Source organism: Neolamprologus multifasciatus, chromosome 8 (genome assembly GCF_963576455.1).
Source record: "Neolamprologus multifasciatus chromosome 8, fNeoMul1.2, whole genome shotgun sequence".
NCBI classification, from domain to species: domain Eukaryota; kingdom Metazoa; phylum Chordata; class Actinopteri; order Cichliformes; family Cichlidae; genus Neolamprologus; species Neolamprologus multifasciatus.
The window spans coordinates 12,619,008-12,641,717 of record NC_140446.1 but is presented as its reverse complement, the minus strand read 5'-3'; the positions used below and the strand labels follow the sequence as shown (position 1 = coordinate 12,641,717).

The following is a 22,710-nucleotide window of genomic DNA, read 5'->3' as shown; positions in this document are numbered from 1 at the left end:
CTCTTTAATATAGTCGTCACATCATCACAGGGTCCTCACACGTCTGCCTTGGTGACAACTGCAGGGCTGCTTAGCTTAGCCCAGCGATGGCTGCCACTTTGTTGGTCGCTTCAATGATTTATCACAAAAAAGAGAGGGAGAGTGTGAGAGTGGGAAGCGAGACAAAAAGGGAGAGAAAGAAAGAAAAATCCCCTGGATCATGATTGAGTCACTGGCACCTTTGATTGACAAGGTCTAATCAGCTTATCTCCATCCTAATAAAGTTGATAGCCTGCAGTGCTGCTCTCTACCTGGCATGGCGTGAACTTTGGGCTAGGCTGGGGCCCCTGGGGGCCGTACCCCAACCCTCTCTGCTTATCTAAACGGGGCTGAAATCAATCCCTAATGAGCTGTTTTCATTTGCAGGATTGATTACAGGCTCCTAACACCAAGAACACTCACCTAAGAAGAAGTGTCTCAGCCTCTTGCTGGCCACCTTTAAAATACAGAGCAGCAATGCTTTTGTCTGTGCTCGTCTTTGTTTCAGCGGCTCATTTTGTTGGCATTGCTAAAGTATTTGTGGAAAGCATAAGGGGGGGATGAATTTTCAAAGTAAGTTTCCTTAATATTTAATGCATGATTTACTGAACTGTACACTTTTTAAATACTGCCTCTGGTTTGTTTTTACAGTAATCTTGTATCTATTATAAAATTACCTTTATATATGAAAAATAAAACGTACAAATTTAGAATTACGCTAGATCGCTCGCCTTAGCGGTCCTTTGTAACACACAAACATGCTAACAAAATGAATTCTGCTATGACAAGGTTACATTTCCACCTTCAACTATTTACGTCCTCACAAAAGTGCAATAAAGCGCCATCATAACACATCGAGATAACACAAATTAATATTTCAGTTTTTAAATTAAGAGTTAAAATTTTACTATGTAAAGTGGAATTTATTTTTAAATATACATATATATATTTTATAGAGTCATATCTTTTCAGAAACTGCTAATCAGTCTCTAACCTTTAATGAATAGAAAGGTAAGGCAACACATCATTGCAACATGGATATGTTGCACAACATGCTATTTTCATTCTTAAACAAGCATCATGAATCATTCAAAATATCTTCAGCTTTGGCGGGAAGGACTAAAATCCAGCATGTCTTTGATTTAACAACATCTCCAAAATTTGACAAGCCTCCACGTTTGGGCATTTCAAATGCCCCTGACTCAAATGTCTTTAAATTGGCTAACTGCATGCCCTCCCTTTTTATTTACTACCCTCTTTAACTGGGCTAGCCCCCATGTCTGCATGTCTCTATGCCTGGGCTTTCAAGTCAGTGCTCTTCACTAATGAAGTTCTATACTTTATTTATGAGACAAACAGAGAACCCTGTTTCTTGAGGGTGCGTGTGGTAAATAGCTCTGCATGCCCAAAGAGTCTCCTCTATATCCCTCTGAGGGCTCTCACTGCTTTTGGCAAGCCTTTGTTTCACAAAATACACTAGAGACACTGAGAATAAAAGAAGAAAAAACTAAAATATCTATGATAAAATGATACTGTGTCAAGATTCATCTTTTCTTAGAACTAAGAGTCTTCTTTTTTCTCCTTAAATGTGACCTAGAAGCATCCTGTTTTTTTTGTTCCTGGTCATTAAGAGAGATATTGTCGGCGGTGAAGAGAAAAGGGGGCAAAGAGTTTCTACGCCATTTCTTTGTTCAGGATCTATCTCTTTGAAATATAATGTCTTTTAGTTCCACTTCCCCCATTGGTCAATTGTAGTTCTTAAGGGCTACTGTGTCATTGTGGATGGAGAATGCAACTTTGAATTACTGCAAAATAACGATGCTAAACTGCTCTTGGTAAAAAAAAAAAAAAGTAGGGCTTAGATGTCTAAGAAGAGTTGAGATGTGTGGCAAGAGTAGCATTTACAGTATGACTAGAGAATGTCTGATTGGAGAAACACTTAATGCTCTAATTATTCTTGTTAAATATCCATGGATGCCACACCTGCATTTGAAAACACAAAGCTTATTCCACAACAACTGCCAATGGCATTTCATAACGCTCATGAATAAAGTCTAGTACTTGCAGGACTTGGATATTTATTTTGTTTTGTACTTGATGATGTGAAAAAAGAACGAACAACAATAAATGGAATCTTTGGTGGGCTGTAAAAATAACCAAGTTCAACACAAATCCAGTTTCCTTAGTGTACTGTGTGACTCACTAATCTGGCAGGAGTATGGACTAAATAGTGCAAGATAATATGAAGATGTCTAGGAAGCGTTGTAATGCATCACAGTAGGACAACAAGAGAAAATATATCATTTGAAACGGGCGAACAATTCAAAAGAAAAAAGAAATAAAAGAACTTTGGATCAGATGGTGAACTCTGTCAAACTGTATTAACCGAGTAGATAAATCTGGCTTCCTAATGTTCATGCCAACACTTTTATTAAATTTGAGAGCTTGGCAGATTAGTCTGGTAGAGAGCTGCGTATGCCGCGTGGATCTACGTTCCTTGTTTCGATGTATTCTCTAGCTGACCTGGAGACATCGCCATTTCAGGTTGTGCATCTGAGCGGAGGGCTGGTATCGACAGCAGAGTAAAGGAAGGGGTCATGGATTAAAGACACGGGGCGAAGCTTCCCCACCAAACCACAAACATACCCCACAGCTGGTGTGGACCGAGCCACGTGTGTGGGACCGAGGCAGGGTAAACGGGCATTGTTCTTAGCTAGCTGCACACACAGTGGATGAGACAGCCACTGGTGACACAGGGTCAAGGGGCATGTGGCTGACTACAGCGGGAGAAACCGCTGGATACAGGAGGTGCTCAACACTGCTAAGTCACCATACACTTCTTCACCAACAACCAAGCTGTGAGGCAAAACATCAGAACGAGTCACTGTGAAAGCTGCGGCAGGGCGGAACAAAAATCCGCCGGCTGTTGCAGAATTTGACACCATCGAGAAACTCTAATAACGTCAGAATCATCTCGGAAATTTGAATCAACATTTTTAGGCAGAGAATGCAGATTGTATTTAGGAATTTGTGAATGCAAGTTACAGGGAACATCAAAAGCCAGTGGTCTCCGTGCAAACCTGCCTTGACTTGAATTATTAAATCTGTCGATGTCGCGCACACCAGCCGCCCCGCGATTATAGTGTAAATTGACAAACTTTTTCAAAACTACAACGGAAGCCACAGAAAGCTGGTTGATACTTCAAGAATGAGCTTTGATATATCTCTGAGGAATACACTGCGCCTCAATAATGTGGTGACTGTCAGGAAGGAAGACAGGGAGGGGGGGAAAAAAGAAATATGCTAACTGGTTAAATCTATTTAAGATCCCAATGAGATTTTTTCCTATTTTAAGATTAAAACCATCCTTGATAATGAGGAAAAAAAGGTTTGTGTGTTTTTAAGAGGATTTATTTAGAAAGTGATATGTTTTTATTTTCTTTCTTGTACGCTCCTGAATTAAGAACTTCAGGAGGAATGCTGACATTGTTTATTTTCATAGACCCCCTATCTGTTTGTGGAGGAAAAAAAAAAAAGCACAGCACCACCCACCAAATGCACATGCATACATAACACACACACACAAACGCATACACACTGAGCCATAGTGATGCTTGAATTTTCTTCAGGAGCAGAGCAAGGAGAAGCAGCGCCCGATCTGTCGCCTGTACACTTCTCTCACTTCCTCCCTGGCTCACCTTTGATGTGCTCCCGAAAATGTCATCAGGCGTCAAGGAAAGAGGTTTTTTTTCCCCACCGACTCCCCTCCTTCCACCCTCCAAAAACACACGCACACGCACACACACACACACATCCACCCACCTCGCATATGAGCAAGACAATTTGCTGTCGCTCACTCATCCTCAGCACTATCTTGAACCCCCCCACCCAACACCGCCACACTCCTTTTCCAATCCATAACAGAATACGTACCAGTTTCTACTGCTATCTGGTAGCCAGCCTCCAGTCTCCGTGATGACCTTTCCAGCTTCTCTGTGTTGTCCAACAGATGTGCTCTCTGCAATAAATAGAAAAAAAAGAACTCAAGCTGGAGAAACAAACACAAAATAAAAATTGATTGAGAGGGCTGGGACCCATTTCAAAGAAACACATCAACGCTGTCACCTAAGCAGACAGACCACATCCACAGCGACAACATAATACAACCATGTTGGCAATAACCTTCATGGATGACAATGTGTTGTGTCCTGATGGAATATCAAGCAAATGCACGTAAAAAAAGGCTGCTGCCTCATCTTGGACATAAAAAGCGGCACTACTTGGAGCTTTGCTGCCTCCTCATATTGTTTCACAACCCAGGACAGTTAATTTGTTTTAGTTCCTTGCCTTAAGATGAAATACAAATTTATTTAAAGAGCTGTCCAGGTAAAACAAAACCGCGTCCAGCTAATGTTTTCCAACTGGAGGAACCTCTAGTCACAACCTCTAGCATAGCAAGAAAAGATGGGTTTCATAAATTATTAAGACTGCAATGTGATTTTTTATTTTCCAAAGAGGGTGTTTGTGAGTATCAAGGTCTAAGCTAAGGCTGTAAATATCACGTGTATACGAGTACAAACTACTGATTAGCAGTTCCTAGGATACCAAGCAAACCAGTGATTTTGGCTTCTTCTCTTCCTAAACAGCTCCTATATAACAAGCAAGACAAGAAAAGAGCTCATCCGTTGACTGGACGTCCACTACGGGCTCTGACTTTCTTTGGTGGAGTTAAAATAGTGGTAGTTTTAATATGCCTGAAAGGCTGAAACAGTTAATTAAACTTAGATAAAGTTAGTTAAAAAGTCTGTAACTGGTGACTGTTGTGAGCTGCCTTTTAAAGCCTGTCGTAGTGGCCTTACAAACTGAATTGCCAGTCCAAAGTGACCAGCCACCTATAACATATAAAGATACTTACATACATACTAAAAACAACCCCTCATCAATCCACTGAACTGAGACACTTCATGTGCAAAACCAACATAAGACCGAGCTTTCATTAAACCCACACTGCAATCAAACAGCATAAACATGGAAGACTTAAATGTTTACTTGAATGCTGTTGGTTGTGACGGCTTTTCTAATGCGCAACCTTAAGAAACTGATCAGATTTAACACATCTGACACAGGAAAACAACCCAATGAATGACAGCCGCCCATCTGACAAGGGTTTCACGCCCATCACATGAGTGAAGGGGACAGGGAAAGAAGTGAAATCTCTAGTTTTGGTTTGGCTGTCAAAATGTGTACCAGCTAATCACTCAGAGGAAATGAAAAATGTGGAGGGGAAGAAAAAAAAAAAGTCAACGACACACTTTTCAAACTTTGACAACAAGAGGGATGGGAAAAGAGCAGGGAGGAGAAAACTCCCTCTGAACTCTTTTCTTTCCCTCGTTTCCTTTTTCTTTGTGCCGCTGACAGATGTCATTTAAAATTGCAGAGATACTTTTTAATAGTTAAAGGGAGGGCAGGGGAGGGATGGCGCGATAGGAGAACGGGTTGGGTGGTTGAGTGATAAAATGGTCTTGCGGTAGGAAACTGATAAGTAGACGGCAAGCGGCGCTGGATGCAAGGTGTTGTGTGGTTTTGGTAAAGGTTGTGGTAGAAGGGGTTTGGAGGTGGCGTGGAAGTGGTAGTGGCACCAACAGATATGGTTGTCAGTATACATGTGGGAGAAAACTGATACCAAGCTTGGGCTATAATGAGCCCCTATGGATCAGCTGCGATGCAGGGGACGCACTGACATGCAACGCTTAAGCTAATACACCTAGACCACGGCTGCAGTGCCTGTGTGTGCCTGGGAGCATGAGGCAGCCAGGGATACTGACAGAGTAGCGCACTCCCTGGGTTCTTCAAAGAGCTCAAGTGATTAGTATGTTATCATTACCATTCGAAACGTGATTTTCCTATTCCCTCTCGGCAAAGGTGACACGTCTCGGGGAGACGGCCGGCAGACTCGCTGCGATGGAAAGCCACTTCAAAGCTTTATCCTCCTGAATTTCTCTCTCTCTGTGTGTCTCTTCTCTCCCTCGTTCTATCTTCTTTTAGGCCCGGGGGGAGGGTTGGGTGTGTGAGGTGGAGGCGAGGGGAGGGAGGGGGGGCACTGGGGGGGTGGGGGGGGGGGGGTTGGTAGTGGTGGCAGTGGTAGTATACGTGTGTGTGTGTGATCATTAGAATAATGCATCCTGAGTTTCACAGTGACAGAACCTAAAGGAAAGGGTTAAAGTTCAGCCACTAAGAATCCAGTAATGGCAGACTATGATAGCCCTAATAATGGAACAATCCAGCCACGGACACAAGATGATACCAGGGAAAATAATGAAAAAGAACGTGTACAAATTAAACTAAAGATCGTTCACTGCATTGCCACAGTCAGTCAACACAGATAAAGAGATTAGACATAAAGAGATACAAATTACAATGCAGTATCTCTCACAGTCATGCAATATTGCTCCAATGTTGCAGGACCAAAAATAGTGAAATTGTTCAGGTTTTCAACCATTTGTTTTTATTCTGCAGCAAGCAAGCAAGCAATCCTTGTCAGCAATTTTTACTGAGAGTAATGCAAAGTTGCTGCTGGTGTTCTGCACTGTCCCAATTCAACACTTGACCCTTGCGGTTCTCATATAACCATTGTAAAAACCTTCAGAACAAGGCAAAGACATGTACAGAGCACAAATCATACCTGATCCTCTCATGGAGCCTTCTAGCAAAAGATTAAAATATAATATATGATAAATATTGTGAATCTGAGAGTGCACCAGTGTGCCCCGCCGCCACCACCACCATTCCTACCTATGTATGTATGCCTTTTCATCTGACACCTACATTTTTGAACAAAGATCTTCTTAGGAACCACAAAAATGGTGTTTTTCTGTTGTGCTTTTTTGCGTCAAGAAACACTCTTCAGTTGTAAGTTATTAACAGGGAGCCCCAGAACAATGCAGCTGTAGCTCAAAAGAAATCTCTCCCCTCTTCTTTCCTTCTCCTGCCTTCTTTCAATATCAAACACAGGCGGTTACTATCACCATTTTCCAAAGTTCAGATGATTTCCTTATTATTTCAATAAGGGTGGGGGAGAGTCAAAGTGAATAATGATGACAGCTGTGATTCAGACTGACTGTGTGATCTTCTCTGCCGTTTGTTTGGGACTTGTAAGACGAGGAATTACAAGTGTCAAACAGCTGTGAATATGGGTGCTAAATATTTAAACATGTTTTTCAGCTGAAGAAAAAAGTGCAGTTTTTTAAAAGCAAGGCTTAAGTGTGTATAAGCTGCGCCAGCCTTTGATTCAAATGCAGGAAGAGCAAAAGGGTAAAAGACTGCAATGGCGACGAGGGCAAAGATTCAAGCCCGATTACACAGACTGGACCATTCCAAATAGGGTAGACAGGTGAGGTAACTCAAGATGTCTTCTGACCCTGAGGCTAAGAGGAAATGCTGAAAAAAGTCGGTAGAAGAAGGGGAAACAAAAGTAAAGCTAAATAAAAGGAAAAAAAGAACAATAACATGGCATCTGGGCCAAGCTGGCACTTTAAATTATGGATAGGTGTGAATGGAGATGCTTTTATAGGAACTGAATTACTCTGTTTCTTCAGAATCCCTCTTGAATAAAGTCTCACTTGAAGGCACATTTAACAACATACTGTAACTATAGCTACAAAGACGAGTTCAGGGCAGGACAACAATATAATGTAACCTACAATAACTAAAGAACCTGCCTCTCTGAGCGCAAAATACAATTTATATAGACTTAAGAATACATGCACAATATAAAGCTAAATATGTGTATAATATCTGTTTATCGACAATGGGACAATGACTACATTCAAATTAAGGTAAGCTGATGTTGAACCTACCATTAGTAGCATTACTGGGCAGTCCAAGAAAAGACAAACTCTAAAGGCTCGACATGTAATTAAACAGTTATAAGACATTTCATTTTAACCTGAAGTATTGATACTCCAGTAAATAATAAAGACAATATACACAACAATAACATGATTCAAGCACAGTGATAGATGTTTGAGACAGCCCAGTAGAACTTTACATATCAAATGAATCAAATAAAAAAGAAAACTAAAGCAAATCTATAAGAATTATACTCAGAATTATACTTATTTACAGGATCTGTGTCACAATTAACAAAACTATTAAAATAATTATAACATCAGTGATATTAACACCTACTATTGCTAACCAAGCTGAACAATTGTTATGAATAATATAGTATTTATTGATAAGTCACCTCTTTAAAATATCATTATAATAATTACATATATCAATACCATACAGTTTCAAATATGGTAAGCTAATAAGTTAAACAACAAGTTAACAAAGATGCTAGTTTCTGCATGCAGTTAACTTTTTATTCATTTTTTATCATCATCATTGCTACTATTATTAACGTGCAATCCTATATATACAATATATTTGGATATGCAGAAACCAAAGGAGGTAAGGAGGGAAGAAAGAATAAACATAAATATAAATTTGTGAAAATAAAAACAGATCTATACAGACAAACTTAGTTTCTAGGAGAATTCACAATTCAAATGATCTTGCAGGGCACTATGTAGCTCTCTCAGGTTCCCTTTAATAACTTGACAATCCAGAAAAAAAATGTTGTGGTTTGCATTTTGGTTTCCACTTTTCTGCTAAGTCAAAACAATAGTTTAGCTGTTTTGTACACTGATATGCTATAAAGGCTGATAATCCACAACCTTTCTATTAAAAGTTTCAAACTACAGTTCCTCAAATGGCCACTTGAGGCCAGCTTCAAAATCAAGTCATTGTACTTCAATATCAAATTTTGCAGAAGAACTAAACATGATTATCATCTGGCACAAAATCAAATTGGTCACTACAATAAAAGTTTCCTGTGTATGAGAGAAAGAAGTGAGATGGGGGCATGTGTGTACTAAATCCAACCAATTTAATACCACGGTGAATATTGTCACTTTAACTTTAAGGCTTCTTTTACATACAGTTTATGGAAACAAGCGTCAGTGGATGGCTTGATGAGTTTTAAAAGGATGTGAGTCATATGCTATAGGCTTCAGAATTCCTTCAGCCCAGATTAACACCTCTGGCAGATTTTGGATTGATGTGTTAGTTAGTCCTCTCCAACATCATCATCAAAAGACCAAATGAATGAGTATCTTTTGGAAGAATGGCGTTCCTTCCCTCCAGGAGATTTCCAGGGACTTGTGCAATCAAAGCCAAGGTGCGGCATGTGGTGGCCCAACATCTTACTAAGCATCTCTTTCCTTTCATTTGTAATCAAAAGCACAAAACAAATACTAGCCTACAATGTGCACTCTTAAACACATAACAAAAATCACTAAAAAAATAACCTCAGTGTTTTTTTACTGCACAAGCAGCTTTTTTTGGCCTCATATTGAGATATTTAAAGAACAGTAAAACGTTTCAAGCTGCCATTCCTGATCAAACTCAAAAGCTGATCAAGTTCTTGAAAGTTGTTGGTCCCAATAACTGAAGGAACTCTGAGTTTGACTCCCTAATATTTGCCCTTAAACAACTGCATCAGAAATAGTATCTCATCTTCGCTTCCTGATATTTATAGGAGGGGGAACTTGAGGGATTGGCCCTAAGTAAATTCATTATCTGTGGTTCGGCCTCTAAACTGTTCAATCAGACATCCAGAAAGTGTCCAAATGAGTGGTTCTAATTTTCTAACAAAGAAAGGAGAGCAAATAGGTAGTTTCATACGGAAAGCAGAACTTAAATTCTTAGATCAGAAAAGCACTTACCTCTTCACGCAACTTTACCAACTGCATCGTGAGAGCAAAAAGGAGAAGAAAAGAAGGATGGAGAAAGTGAAAGATAGATTAAAAAAAAGCAGAAACAGTCATATGGCTGGATAGAGAATTAACCTTGACGATTTATCTGTTTGCATGTTTAGCATTTGGAAATCACAAGACAAACACTTTAAACGGAGCTAAACACGCCGCTTGGGCTGACTTTTTTTGAACAAACAAAGATCAAGTCCTGCTGCTGTCACATTAAACAAGCACAGGGAATGGATCGTTCGACTCGCAGAATCAACCGAGATTATCAAGGAAGTCACATTACAGAAATTGATATAGCGAGAGAAAAGAAAGAATGAGTAAAATCTGGTTTGCACATTTATAGTAAGATTAAATGTTGAGCGAAATTTTCTCATCTGTCACTGTGCAATTCTCTGCAAAACGAACAAAAAAAGGAAACGGTGTGCCTTTTGGAACAGAGTTCTAAAAATGCTGAGGCACATTATTTTGCATCGCTGTTTATCAATGCTGGTAAGCTGTCAATATTTAATGTCTGTTATCAATCGCATTAAAGGTGCAGATTGTTCAGCGTATGCATGGAAAGCCATGTAAGGCTACAATTGTGTATACATACAGTACTGCTTATTATTAGGACAACCATAGATCATGAAAAATGAATCTTAGCATAGCTATACATTTTTCATGAAAGAGAATAACAAATTTAAAGTGAAGTAAATAAGAAATGCTATTCCTATTCCCTGTCCTGGAAATTCTTGCATCTCTGATAATGAAACAGACATGTAAGGGAGGGCAGTAATCCCATTTGCCATTAATTATGCCCAATCACAATTAAAAGGTTGGTTCCCTGGCCTGTTCTTAAGTTAGGGTTGCAGAGGAGGAAGGCTTCACGTAGGAATGCAGCACATTTGGAAGAGAAAGAGGAAGGACGCATTTTTGATGTGTAAGCCTTGTAAAGTGATTTTAATTAATTTAATCTAATATTTAATTGGTCACTATTACAAAGGTAGTAGCTGTAAAAGGAGACTTAGGGCCACAATTACTTAAACTATTAATTTGGGATCATTGTGAACAATATAGGAGAAAAATCTATTTAAATTAAAACTATGACTTAACATTTGCTTTTATCTTATACCAAAATTCAAAACAACAACAACAACAACAAAACAATACTGCACTCCCTAAATTTCCCTCTCCTGTATTTATAACAAAACTAGTAAACACAGTCAAAGAATTTTGTCATAAATAATGAATTCAGGATGAGTCTGTGCTCGACAAAAACTGACTGAAAAATAAAGAAACTCACACATTATAATCTTGCATTTGCCACAGCATATCACACTGTAATTTTAGAAGCATGTCAAAAATAGTTCTTGCATCATTTTTGCTTATCATAAGTATATTTCTGTGACATTTCAGTGAGTAAAAAAAATATTGTCAATATCTGTAATGTGGGAGGTAAACAAGTACAACTCCATGTTTTTTATAAAGAGCTCTTACCCTTGAAAATGTCGGCAGTAACAAGGCGCACTTTAGTGAGGAAACACTCTTTTCTAACTTAAGCAACAACTCCCGCTAAGAATGCATTATTGAAGAGGCCAAAGTTTAAAACGACACTGTGAATGTGGTTATTTGGGGCTTGAAAAAAACCCCATCAGATCCTGCGATCCCTCGCCACAGCTCTGCCATCAGTCAATGGATACCAAACAAAACTTGTTCTAGCTCATTTGTGCTGCCTGACTGATTGCAAGTCCTTGTGGAGGATTTGTTAAAACTATATGAGGGGCATGGTGAGCTGTTTTTCTCGTTTCTTCCTGTTTAGCTTTATTTTTTCTTTGGCATCCATTCTTTATTCTGGCCAGTGATGCTCGTGTTGCTCGAGAGATATACAGCAGTAAATACAGAATATTGTAAATGGTATAATTACTCCTGCATGAGCGTAGTTCCTTGTGTTTTTGTGATGCCAGCCAGTATTCAAAATTGCACTGCTGCAATTTTTCTGTTATGATAATCAGCAATTTTTTTTTTTCAAACAAAAGATTTTTTTTTTTTTATCCAATACGGAATTCGATACAAGTGGTAATCTGCTTCCTTTGTAGCCTGTAAAATCTGGTCCATGCCGGCTCAAACCAGCACAATCTCTTGTGGCCAAGCCTTCTGCTGTGACTGAAATCGAAACTATTCCGTATAGTGTTCGTGTGTGAAAAATGTGTGCGCATTTGTTGCTTTGTGTGTGGCATCTGTGTGTGCTGACAGTGTGTGTGTGTGTGTGCGCGCGTGTGTTGCATGCAGAGGAAACAGAAAGGGGGAAAAAAATGTGCAATGGTAGCCTACCACATTATTAAAAAAATGAGTGATAGTGCCAATTCAGTCTCTGTCCGCATACAGATAACGAATAAATGCCGAACTCTATTAAATCGTCCTTTAGCCATTATCGCAGGGCCAACACGCCATTTTCAGAACTTATGACGGTTCCCTATTTACTTAGCTATAAATCCTTGCCATGTAACCAACAGATTTGTGACTGGTAATGATCTGCTCAGCCAGGGCTATATGAAATGATCCTGACCTCTTTCAGATCGTCAGGAATTAAATTGACCGACTTGCCCCGGCCCCCACCATCTTTTCCCCTCTCCTATCACCACCGTCTCGTTAGATAAAAAAAAACCCTGAAGTTGCGAGTACTCCACTCACAGCAAGACCAAGACAAGTATTATCTCCACAAGTTTTTAAATGAAAATGAGGCAAATACGGCACCTGGAAGAAAAAGGATAAATGTATACCATCTATTTACTTTGCTTTTGCCCCCGAGATGAACTCTTTCTTCGGCTTTGTATGGGTGTGTGCGTGTGCGCGCGTTTGTAGGTGTGTGTTTGTGTGTCTGTGACAGTTTTAGATTAGTTTTGAATTTTTAAAGTTGAACAGACATTATCACCATTCATTAAAGAGTTTTTTAAATAAAAAATTTAACATTCTAAGTCCCAGAAGTCTATTCAATAAATACATTTTGTGAATATAAAATGAAAGAAGAGTAATAAATCACATATTTTGGCTCATTTTTTTAAGGGCATCATGTTTGACCTAAATTCCCCAAGTTAAAAATGTCTTCCTCTTAATTTAAAATTAATAAATAATCTAAATTTTATTTTATATATGTGGATTTTTTAATTTTTTAATATATATATATGATTATGTTATTATTAAATAGGATCAAAAAATAATGGCTGGATTTGTTCATGTATTTAAATGTCACGCTTTGCTACTTTTATTTGTACATGCATGGATTAAAGCCACATATTTTATCTTAACTTAGAAATACAATTATATTAAATAATATAAAAGCAAGAATATTTTTATTAATTAAAATACAACATCAGCTTTCAAAATCCTAGAATGTAAATTTATAGTACTATGCCACAATATTAATCCTAAACTTTTTCTTTATTATTTTCCTCTCAGATTTATACATTTCAGATTTACAAATATTCGTTTTAAATATTTCAGATACATTTTAATGAAGGGGAAATAAGATTTGAAATGAAATGGGATCTGGATTTCCAGCTTTTCCTTGACAATATTTTGATAGGACCCATCAGAGTCTCAAATGTGGCATTTCTGACAGCAAATCTCCTTCTAACTTCTGCATAAAATGTCGGAGCCACTTTTGTGTCTCGCTAATTTGCCAAGAATATGCATATCAATTACACATCTTGGCTCGTGATACATATGTTTCTAAGATGCGCGGTTCATGGGTCATCATTGAAATGGTAATAGGGAAATGTTCAAAAAACGAGGAAAAAAACAGACAACTTTATTTAGCTTTGGCTGGGTGTGAATCATCTAAATATACTCGCATAGCGCTGTGAAACTAAATGTGCACATATGTATTCATCTTTCTTCTTTTTAGTATGTGGAAAGCATTTATTTGCATGTGTGTGTGTGTGTGTGTGTGCATGCGTGTGTGTTAAGACACAGTAACCTCTGCAAGAAGACAGCTGACTCTAAAGGCAATATATAATTAGTCAAAAGACCTTTTGTCATAGTTGAGAGTGGCTGAGTACAGCTGTGAGCAGTGCTGCTGGTGTATTACTGTTTGACTGGAAACAATTTATTTAAAATTAAGTTTAAAGAGTGTGGTATATTTTTAGCAAATTAAAACTGCAATGCCTTCTTAATACAAACCCCCCTCAAAACTGGTGTAAAAAAATCTTTTGTAAATATTGCTGACGTTAAAGGAAAATTGCTCATGTTGTTTACATCCCCAGATTCAACAGGCTGGACTGATAGCACATAAAAAAAAAACTAAAAAAACAAACCCAAACAATTGTGAATACACTGATAGCTAACAGCTAAAAATGATTAAAAGGGCCATTAAAAAAAATAAGATTTCTGTTTGAAGCTTGACATGATATACTAGATCAAATTATTTAGTGACTAAATAACTTTTATGGAGTACTTTTTCAATTTCTTTCAGTCATCAGTAAGGGAACACATAATTCACCGCTGGAGTTCACAAAAAGACAAGAGAGTAAGCGGCTGTGTGTTCATTTTTGTGTGCGTGTGTATGTCTTTGTGTGTGTCTTGATCATGAGGATCTATTATGATCCTAAGTCCATACCCGGCTGGAGAACAGCTGTGGGACGGTTGGAGCAGGGAGGCTGGGGTTTTGGATTGAAATCTGTGTTTAAGTGTGTATTTGTGTTTAGGTGCACTGCTTGTGTTTGTGTGCATGTGTGTGTCGGTCACAATCTGGCTGTGTCCAGACACTGGTCCCATGCCCCGAGCCCGCTCACTGCTAGCCCAGCTTTGCATTAAACAGTGTTACTTCCGCATGGCTTAGTGACAATGGTGTGGTTTCAGCTCTCGATGGCTGCTCCGATGGGGCCCACCTCCCCACCCTGGGGGCCAGTCAGCCACCCACACTGGTCTCATTTGGGCCCCTGATTAGCACCTTACCTGGCTCTCCGAAGAACTGGCGTCATCCCCCAGGAGCTCGTTGCGCACCTCATCACTGTAGGCAATGCGTGACCTTTTCTGCAGGAGGAGGAGGAGGAAGAAGAAGGACAAAAAGAAGATGGAAGAAAAAGAGGAGAGCAAAAAGAGAAAACAAGTGGGGAAATATGGCTTAGTACTGTTGTTGATGCAAAAACACAACAGGCATTCCTTAAGCACGAGAGCCCCCTAATGGAACTCTGTGACAAACCGAATCAAACATGGAGGGTGTGTATATGTGTGTGTTTGCCCTTACAGCACATGTACCAGCAACAAAGCAGTGTTCGGGCTTTGTGCCTATGCCTCCTTCCAAGGTGATCGACTTTACCTCGTGCACTTATGCCACAGCAGAGGTGGCAAAGAGCCCCAACCACACACACATATACACCTTGCCCACTTAAACAAATACAAGTTGAGGGATAAAAAAACCCATCCTGTGTGCAGGGAGAGGCTGAGGAACCAGGGACAGGGGAGAGGGCCAGGGAGATGTATTATGAGGAAGTATCACTTGTCAGCGCTAAATCTTTTCTAGGGGCTGTCACTGCTGTCATCCCAGTGCAGTGGCAGGCTCTGTGATAACACCAATGCTGTGACTCAGACAGGGAATAATTCATCACCCATTGGCGGCCCATCGGATTTGGGGTTGCCTCTCTCTCCCTCACACACACGCACACACACACAAACTCTCTCTCACGCTCTCTCTTTCTCTGTCTGCAGATAGGCTAGAATAAGAGGGAATCCATGTCCCCCCCACCCGAGAAAAAAAACACCCAAAAAGACAAACACTCAGACACACACATTTCATACACACTTCAGAGTGTGCCACCTCCGATTGTGGAAGAGTGGGCTGCCGTTGTACTGCTTGTTTACAGACGCCCGACCCATGGAAAAACAGCCTCTTGGCATGCCCTCTAAACTAAATACACACCAGCAGCAGACACAGAAAGTGTTTACTAAGCCTCCTTCGCTTTCTGTCACCGCCTTGACAGGGTTTCTAGGTGGGCTGCAGGAGGTGGGCAAAATCAAAGACAAACACCAGCAGAGGAATGAAAATATCACTTTTCCTCAGCACAAATTCTTTCAATTTTTCTATATTTATATTGTAATTGACTAAGTAAATAAAACAAAAGTCGGGGAATAAGCAAAGGAACACCAATTACCTGGTGGGGACATTTTTCCCTCCTCAAAGGCGCTATCCTTTCCTCCTCTCTTTCTTAACAGTAAAAGTTTGAAGAAGCTATAGCACTAAGCACTTTAATGGTGCCTACCATGACAAAAACCACAAACCAAACTTGAAAATGCCAATTCGAACATCAGGAGTGATGACATCAAGCTGCTTGATTGAAATAGCTTTGGAACCAATCAAAACTGAGCCGATTGATTTTATTTATTTGTCTCTCCTCATAATCTGGAGCACTGAGTGGAAACTCCTCGCTGATGTGATTTGTTATTATCGTGATGGTGAGGGCCACAGTTCTCTGGAGTAATTACTGACTAGATAGACAACCCAGACCACAAAACCCATAAAGAGCGCACCCAAACAATAGCCAACCACGGGGACCTAACCTAACCACTAAACGCCTACTGAAGAAAAAGACTGGCAGCACAGTCTGAAATAACAGTATAAAGGAGCACTCTGTCAAAAGATGCTGTTAAAGTTGGTTTTTGAATATTATTTAACTTTTACCTTAATTGCTCTAATGCTGAATGAACTGGAACAGCCAGTTCAAGATAAATTGGTGAAACATGCGCTATTTAAATGGTCATGAGAGCATAAGCATAATTAATGAGATCGTTTCTGATTTATTTTCTGTCATCTGAAGCTCGTCATCCTTTATTTAAATGCCTAATGCATATGTTTATGTATTTGAAACATAATTTAAACCATATTTTGTCGCTGTTAAAAACAAAAAAAACATCCATTCCAGCATTGTAAAGCATTGTAAACCTTCTACACAAGGGTAACTGAATGGTCACTGTGTTGCTGTTAGTGCAAGTGTAAGCACAAGAAAAAGGAATTTCAGATTTGTTAAAAATCAGAAAGACAATAAAGACAATATAACGACAGCATGTACACTTGTACACCAGGCACACGCGCACTTTTTTTTTTTTTTTGCCAGGAAAAACACCCACATATTCCATTTAAGTCGAGTTTCATCTTAAAGAGCTTCAGTGCAACTTAGGGGGAAAGACGACTTCACCAGTAATTGAGACGAGGAAGCCTGGGAGAAGCATTGATTTGAATGTTGAGGCTTACGTCGCCTTCAAACCATATGCAGGGCTTTTTTTGGTATTTCTAAATAGCTGTTTGTTACGGATGAATGTATGAAGGGTTTCTGCAATGAGAACAGAGTAGATAACAAAGAAAGTATAAAGAATGGAAAATGTCATTGAAATGAAAGTGTTGCCGCTACTTTCCCTGTACCTACAGTACACACTCCAGCTTTTGGATTCCCCCTCTGGAAAACAACAGATTCCTAAGTGACTACTGCCTTCCCATTTGATGTAAAATATAAGCAGGTGCAATACTGACTGCTTAATACAGTAACAGATTTTGATTATAAGTTTGGGTGTTTAGTGACAACAGGCACAGTCTCGAGGTCAGAAAGGAGATATCTGGTCTATTGTAAAAACCTTATTTTCCATTAATAATAATAACAAAAAGCTCTAAAACTAACTCAATCTATTTACAGTACGTGGAGACAGAGCTCCGCATCTTAAGACGAAACCAACTAATCAGGCTTTGTAATCTAAAAAAGAATACGTGCTTTCAGAAGATACCTTATTGCTCAGAAAAGGGGGGGGAAAGAGCTTTTTTTAAATCCTTTTGAAAGGTCTGTCTTTTGTCACTTTTTTTTTTATCTTGGGTGAGAATTTGCTTCTATTCCCGGAAGCACACAAGAAAAGTATAAAAGGTACATCTTAACTTTATGCAAAGTGGCCTGCCTTTAAAAACTCCACGCATCCCGTCAAATGTGGCGATGGAGGTGCTGGTGTCCTGTCAAAAACACACGTTTTACCTCTGTTGACATGGATAGCAGAAAAAAAAAAAAAGAGGATTCTTCTTTACTCATCAAAACATAATTACATATGCACGCATAACAATTCATATCAGATATGCTAATCAGTTCAGTATAATCCTCTGAGCAGCAAATGATATTAATTCAATTATAACCAATACATGGATATCTTATTTGTGTACAATTCCTTTATAGTCTATGAGCATGCAATGGTATACTTTTGTTAAATAAACATGACGACTCTTAATTCCTTCATAAACCACTCACAGAAAAACACGTTATTAATTGTAAAAAAATAAAAATTAAAAATAAAATAATAATAATAATAATAATAATAATAATAATAATAATATGACCTTTCAAAATAAATTCAAATCAGTCTCCAATTAAGGTCTCTGTAATATTAAACAAAACTTTCTCAGAAAAATTCAAATGAAACAAACTGAGATCCATATACACATTTCAATGCCCTCCAACTCTCCTCCTTGCTTTTTGCCTGGTGCAACGAGTGACACAAGGACAAGTCGAATAATTGTGGCGCCTAGAAAGCAGAAAAAAAAATGTAAACAGTTCATTAGATGGGAAATAAAAGGCATAAAAATACCCAGGGGCAGAGTGTAATGAGGGGCCCTGAAGTTCCTCTGCAGACGCTTTTTCCCTCTACTTTCCCAAGCTTTTCCTTTTCACCCTGCACACACGGCTGGTGGCATAGCATGAAGAGTAATTAACCACATTCAATTTATAGTACTAGGTTCCATTACAAGGTTTTTCACCAGCAGGAGAGCAACTGGGCAAGTTACTTAATAACTCTCATGTCTAACGCCATGTGATTGCCTCAAACTGACATTCAGTCCTTTCATTTTCCTCTCCCGGTTGCTCTAGGGATGCACAAAATGTGAAAATCCAAATAAAATTAAGATGAGTATAAAATGATCTAAAATGAACATCCTGTAAAAATAAATAAATAAGTAAAAAAAATATTTCTAAAGTCAGCACAGAAGTGACAATGAAGTGGAGCAGTAAAATGTGCGTTCACAAAAATGTGTGCTAAACTCAAAGGTTATCTATTTCACTTCCTCTCCTCCCCTGCTGTGATATTTTCCCAGGTGATGTGTGGACCAGCGCCAGCAGGCCCCACTCTGGTTCCCCCCACAAGTGGGGGCAGAGGTGGGCTGATGCGGCATGGCGTTAAAAGGAAGCTGAGACCTTTAAGCAGGCACAAGTATCACAACAGCATCTTAAATAATGCATCTCTGCTCGGCAGGGGTTTAACACACACACACACACACACACACACAGACATGCACATGCACAGCCAAGCACAAAGCGAAACACACACACACAAATTGTTGTCTAGCATCTTCTACTCTCCTTTAACACAAACAAACTGGGAGAGGTTGTTCAATTAAGTGCTCCTTTTTAATACATCTGATATATTATCAGACAAAGGGAAGCAGCTACAGTTGGGACTGTCGCAGGAGGGTGTCATTTGCGCCTTTGTTTTATTGCGGTCTTTGGTGCCATCGAATCCTTTACTTCTGTCTGTTGTGCGCTTGTGTGAGTGCAGAAGGATACATGGGGGCTACTGTATTTAAGATGGAGGCTTCTGTGAGCTTTTGCATCCCAGGGAACGTACGCGTGCAACATATGTGAACGGTAGCCCGGTGTGTGTTCTCTCCCCTGATAGAAGTGCAGCAGTGGTAGAGAAGCCGGAGCCTTAGATAACAGCATGGGGCCTCTCATTAGCTCACAGGTTGGTGCTTTGGTGGCTTCGACGCACACTGCATTGTGTTCCACCTCCATGAAATACCTCAAGGAGTCTCAGAGAAACGATTGTCAAAAAAACACAAATAGAGGTGAATGATCAACAACGGCAAGGCAATAAATGAGCCAGCGACATATCTGAGCAGGTGTGAGGTGAGGAGACTTATTTTAGGCAGACAGAGTGGATCAGCTTCAAAAAGATCATGTCCCTTAATAAAAACTTGACACTGTCTGACACAACTGTGATAAAACTTCTCTTTATTAGTTTGCTTTTTTTAATCTATCAATCAATTAGCCCACAAGCAAACAAGGTTTTATCATTTGCCAGTAGTGGTTTACACCACTCTGATACCATGCTATTTCATTCTTGCACCTGTGTGAATGGAAGGGGGGGGTTCCCTGTCAAAGTCATTTCTATTGCTAAGTACTGCTGAGATCAGTCAATAAGCCTAACGACTATAACCACAAAGTGATAGGCCAGGAGACAGCAAGAGAAGGCGGTGGAAGGAGGGGTGTTGAAAGTGAACTCCAAACAAAAGAGCAAATTCAAGAAGGGCTTTGATTGAAGAAACGCCATATAGTTTTTGAAGGCCGAGGGATCATCTCTCAGTGGTTATTTCTTTAAGGCACGAGGGCCCGATTAAACCCAATATTAAAATATGAAGGTGCTTCTAATGAAAAATCAAAGGCCCCATTTCCCCTCCCACACTACCAGTCTTTCCGTGTCTCTTTCACTCCTTCGCTCTTGTTCCATTAGTTTCTTCCTTCCATAGCCCGTGGTTGTGTAGGAGGGGACAGAAAGAAAGATGGAAAGAAAGAAAGTATGAAAAGACAAAAAAGAAGACAGCTAAGAAAATGAGGCAGGGTTATAGAGATGAGGGACCTAGGTGCTGGTGGTGCAAAACAGAGACAGACAGCATTGGTTGGGGGAGTAAATCAATAGAGCAGAGCCGTCGGGGAGGCGGGCAGCCAGGGCAAGGATAGAGGAGAGGAGAGGGGAACCAGCGCAGGGGCCCGGGCTCCGATCACAACGCTGGCTTCTGGCGTGCAGTGGGGAATAAAGAGAGCCTCCCCAGGTCAGCACCAGAGAAAAAGGTGAGATTAGAGGAAAGTGGAGGAGGTATTTTCACAGAGTGAAGGTGGGAGGGGTTGGAGAGGTGAGTGCTGGAGGATGACGAGGAGGGAGAGTCTATCTATCTGTGTGTGTGTGTGTGTGTGTGTGTGTGTGTGTGTGTGTGTGTGTGTGTGTGTGTGTGTGTGTGTTGTTGTTGTTTTTTTTTTGGGGGGGGGGGGGGGGGGGGGGGCTGGAAATGTGCATACAGGATACCTGGCAAGCCAGGGACCAACCGGCCCATTAGCCTGTGGGCACCTACATATGGTTCACTGAACCCTCTGCTGAGAAGAGCTCCTCTCCTATCAGTCTTCCCATCTTTTTTAAAGATACCTTCACTTTTAACCCTTTCTCTGCTTTGGAAAGAGGCTCACTCCTGACCTCGATTTATGATTCATTTTTGTTTGATGTCTATTCTTGGAGTGTTATCTAAAATTGAAAAATGTAATAAAAAAAAAAAGAGGAAAAAAAAAAACTAGACACAAAGGGAAAGAAGTTGGGCCTGGTGAGCATGTGCGCGTCCCTCGGTGGACACGTACACAGAAGACTATCTCCTTCAGTGCTTTGCCTTTTCTTGTAATGTGACCATTGTTGGCGTTGAATAGCTGGATCATTAGCATAAGAATACAGCAGCGCACATAGAGACTTTGCCAGATCATTATCTCTATATATTTATGTATACTTTGTTATTTCACTAGCCAGAACACATTCAAATGCTGATGAGGCCAGTAAGGCCCCCTTCCAAAGCCCTTCCAACATGTGCCCTCCTGAACTTCCCAATACACTTACGAGTTTCCTGGGAGTGTGCAGGTTCTGTGCTGGAATTCACAACAACGGTGCAGAAATTTTTTAAAAAGCAGTCAACTGATTGGTACAGACAAGACTTTCTTGCACCTCGTAAGCCAATTTAAAGGAAATTGTCTTATATTCAACATTAACACAAACAAAAATGATGCTTTATTTATTTTTAAACAAAAAAAGTGCTGGAATAGCCACAAAATAACATTAATTTAATGAGCTATTTGATTGTTTGCAAATGTCTTTTGTGAAATGAATAATTTCAGAATAAAAATACCAAGACAAAAACATACAAAAAAAAAGAAGAAAAAAAAAGCTTAACGGAGAACAAACAAGTGCTCTATGGTGATGAGGGGAACAAAACTAAAGAGTTTAGTCTCACTGCAGGAGTAAGCTGATGCTCTAATGCTGGCCAACCTCTGGGATAATTGAAAAAAAAAAACCTTAATTCATCTTCCACAATGTAATTCTGATCAAGGCCACAGCCAGATTCCACTGCAGGCTTCAAAAACACTCGAGAAAAGGCAAAATTGTTGGTCGCTGAGAGCAAAAACGGTTTCCCTTTCTTTCTGGCACACTCCCTCATTAGAAACACTTAGGATGAGAGGAAGAAACCAAGTTAATTGTGTGTGTGCATGTGTGTGCATGTTTCTGTGAAGGGGCTGTGAGCAAGGGTTAAAACATGTGTAAACATAGAAGTTTTACTCTAAAGAAACACCACTAAAGATGAAATATACAGAGTTTTCCCTCCATTTACTCCTTTCCCCAGCCTTGGCGTCTCTGAGCCTTACTTATTAAAAGCAAATGCCACTGCCTAAAATACAGAGGAAAAACACAGACCCAATGATTCATAATATATTTCATAAATACTTCATGAATCCCTTCACCATACTTAAGCCAGTCTGGCAAAAAAAGAAAACATTGTCACCTATTCTAGTACCCGCTTGTCAGCACATCACTGGGGAGTGGGTGTCACATGTCACTTCTGGTTTACACTACTGCGTGGGACAGGCTCGGTGCACGAGAACCGGGGGTAGGACAGAAAGAAGAACAGAAAGGAAAAGAAAAGTGAAGGGGAGGTGGAAAGGGGAGTAAAGAGAGGGAGGAGGGTGGAGGAGGAGCGTGGGGGTGCTATCATATCATCACCCCATGTCTTTATATTTTCCCCCTATTATCTTTGGCCCCCACTCACTCCAGTCACTCAATCACACAAGCCCTGAGG

General features: G+C 39.9%; 1 protein-coding gene across 4 annotated transcripts in view; it reads right to left on the bottom strand.

The window, feature by feature from the left end:
* vti1a (vesicle transport through interaction with t-SNAREs 1A) overlaps nt 1-22,710 on the bottom strand; it is a 114,438-nt gene that overhangs the window by 74,319 nt on the left and 17,409 nt on the right. For 2 of the 4 annotated variants that reach the window (XM_085171103.1, XM_085171100.1), the window contains exons 4-6: nt 14,760-14,837; nt 9,789-9,809; nt 3,952-4,036 (exon numbers count right to left, since the gene is read on the bottom strand). In XM_085171103.1, coding sequence (XP_085027229.1) covers nt 3,952-4,036; nt 9,789-9,809; nt 14,760-14,837 — 184 coding nt within the window. The remainder of the gene's footprint in view (nt 1-3,951; nt 4,037-9,788; nt 9,810-14,759; nt 14,838-22,710) is intronic. The other 2 variants (XM_085171104.1, XM_085171102.1) reach the window with 1 other exon arrangement.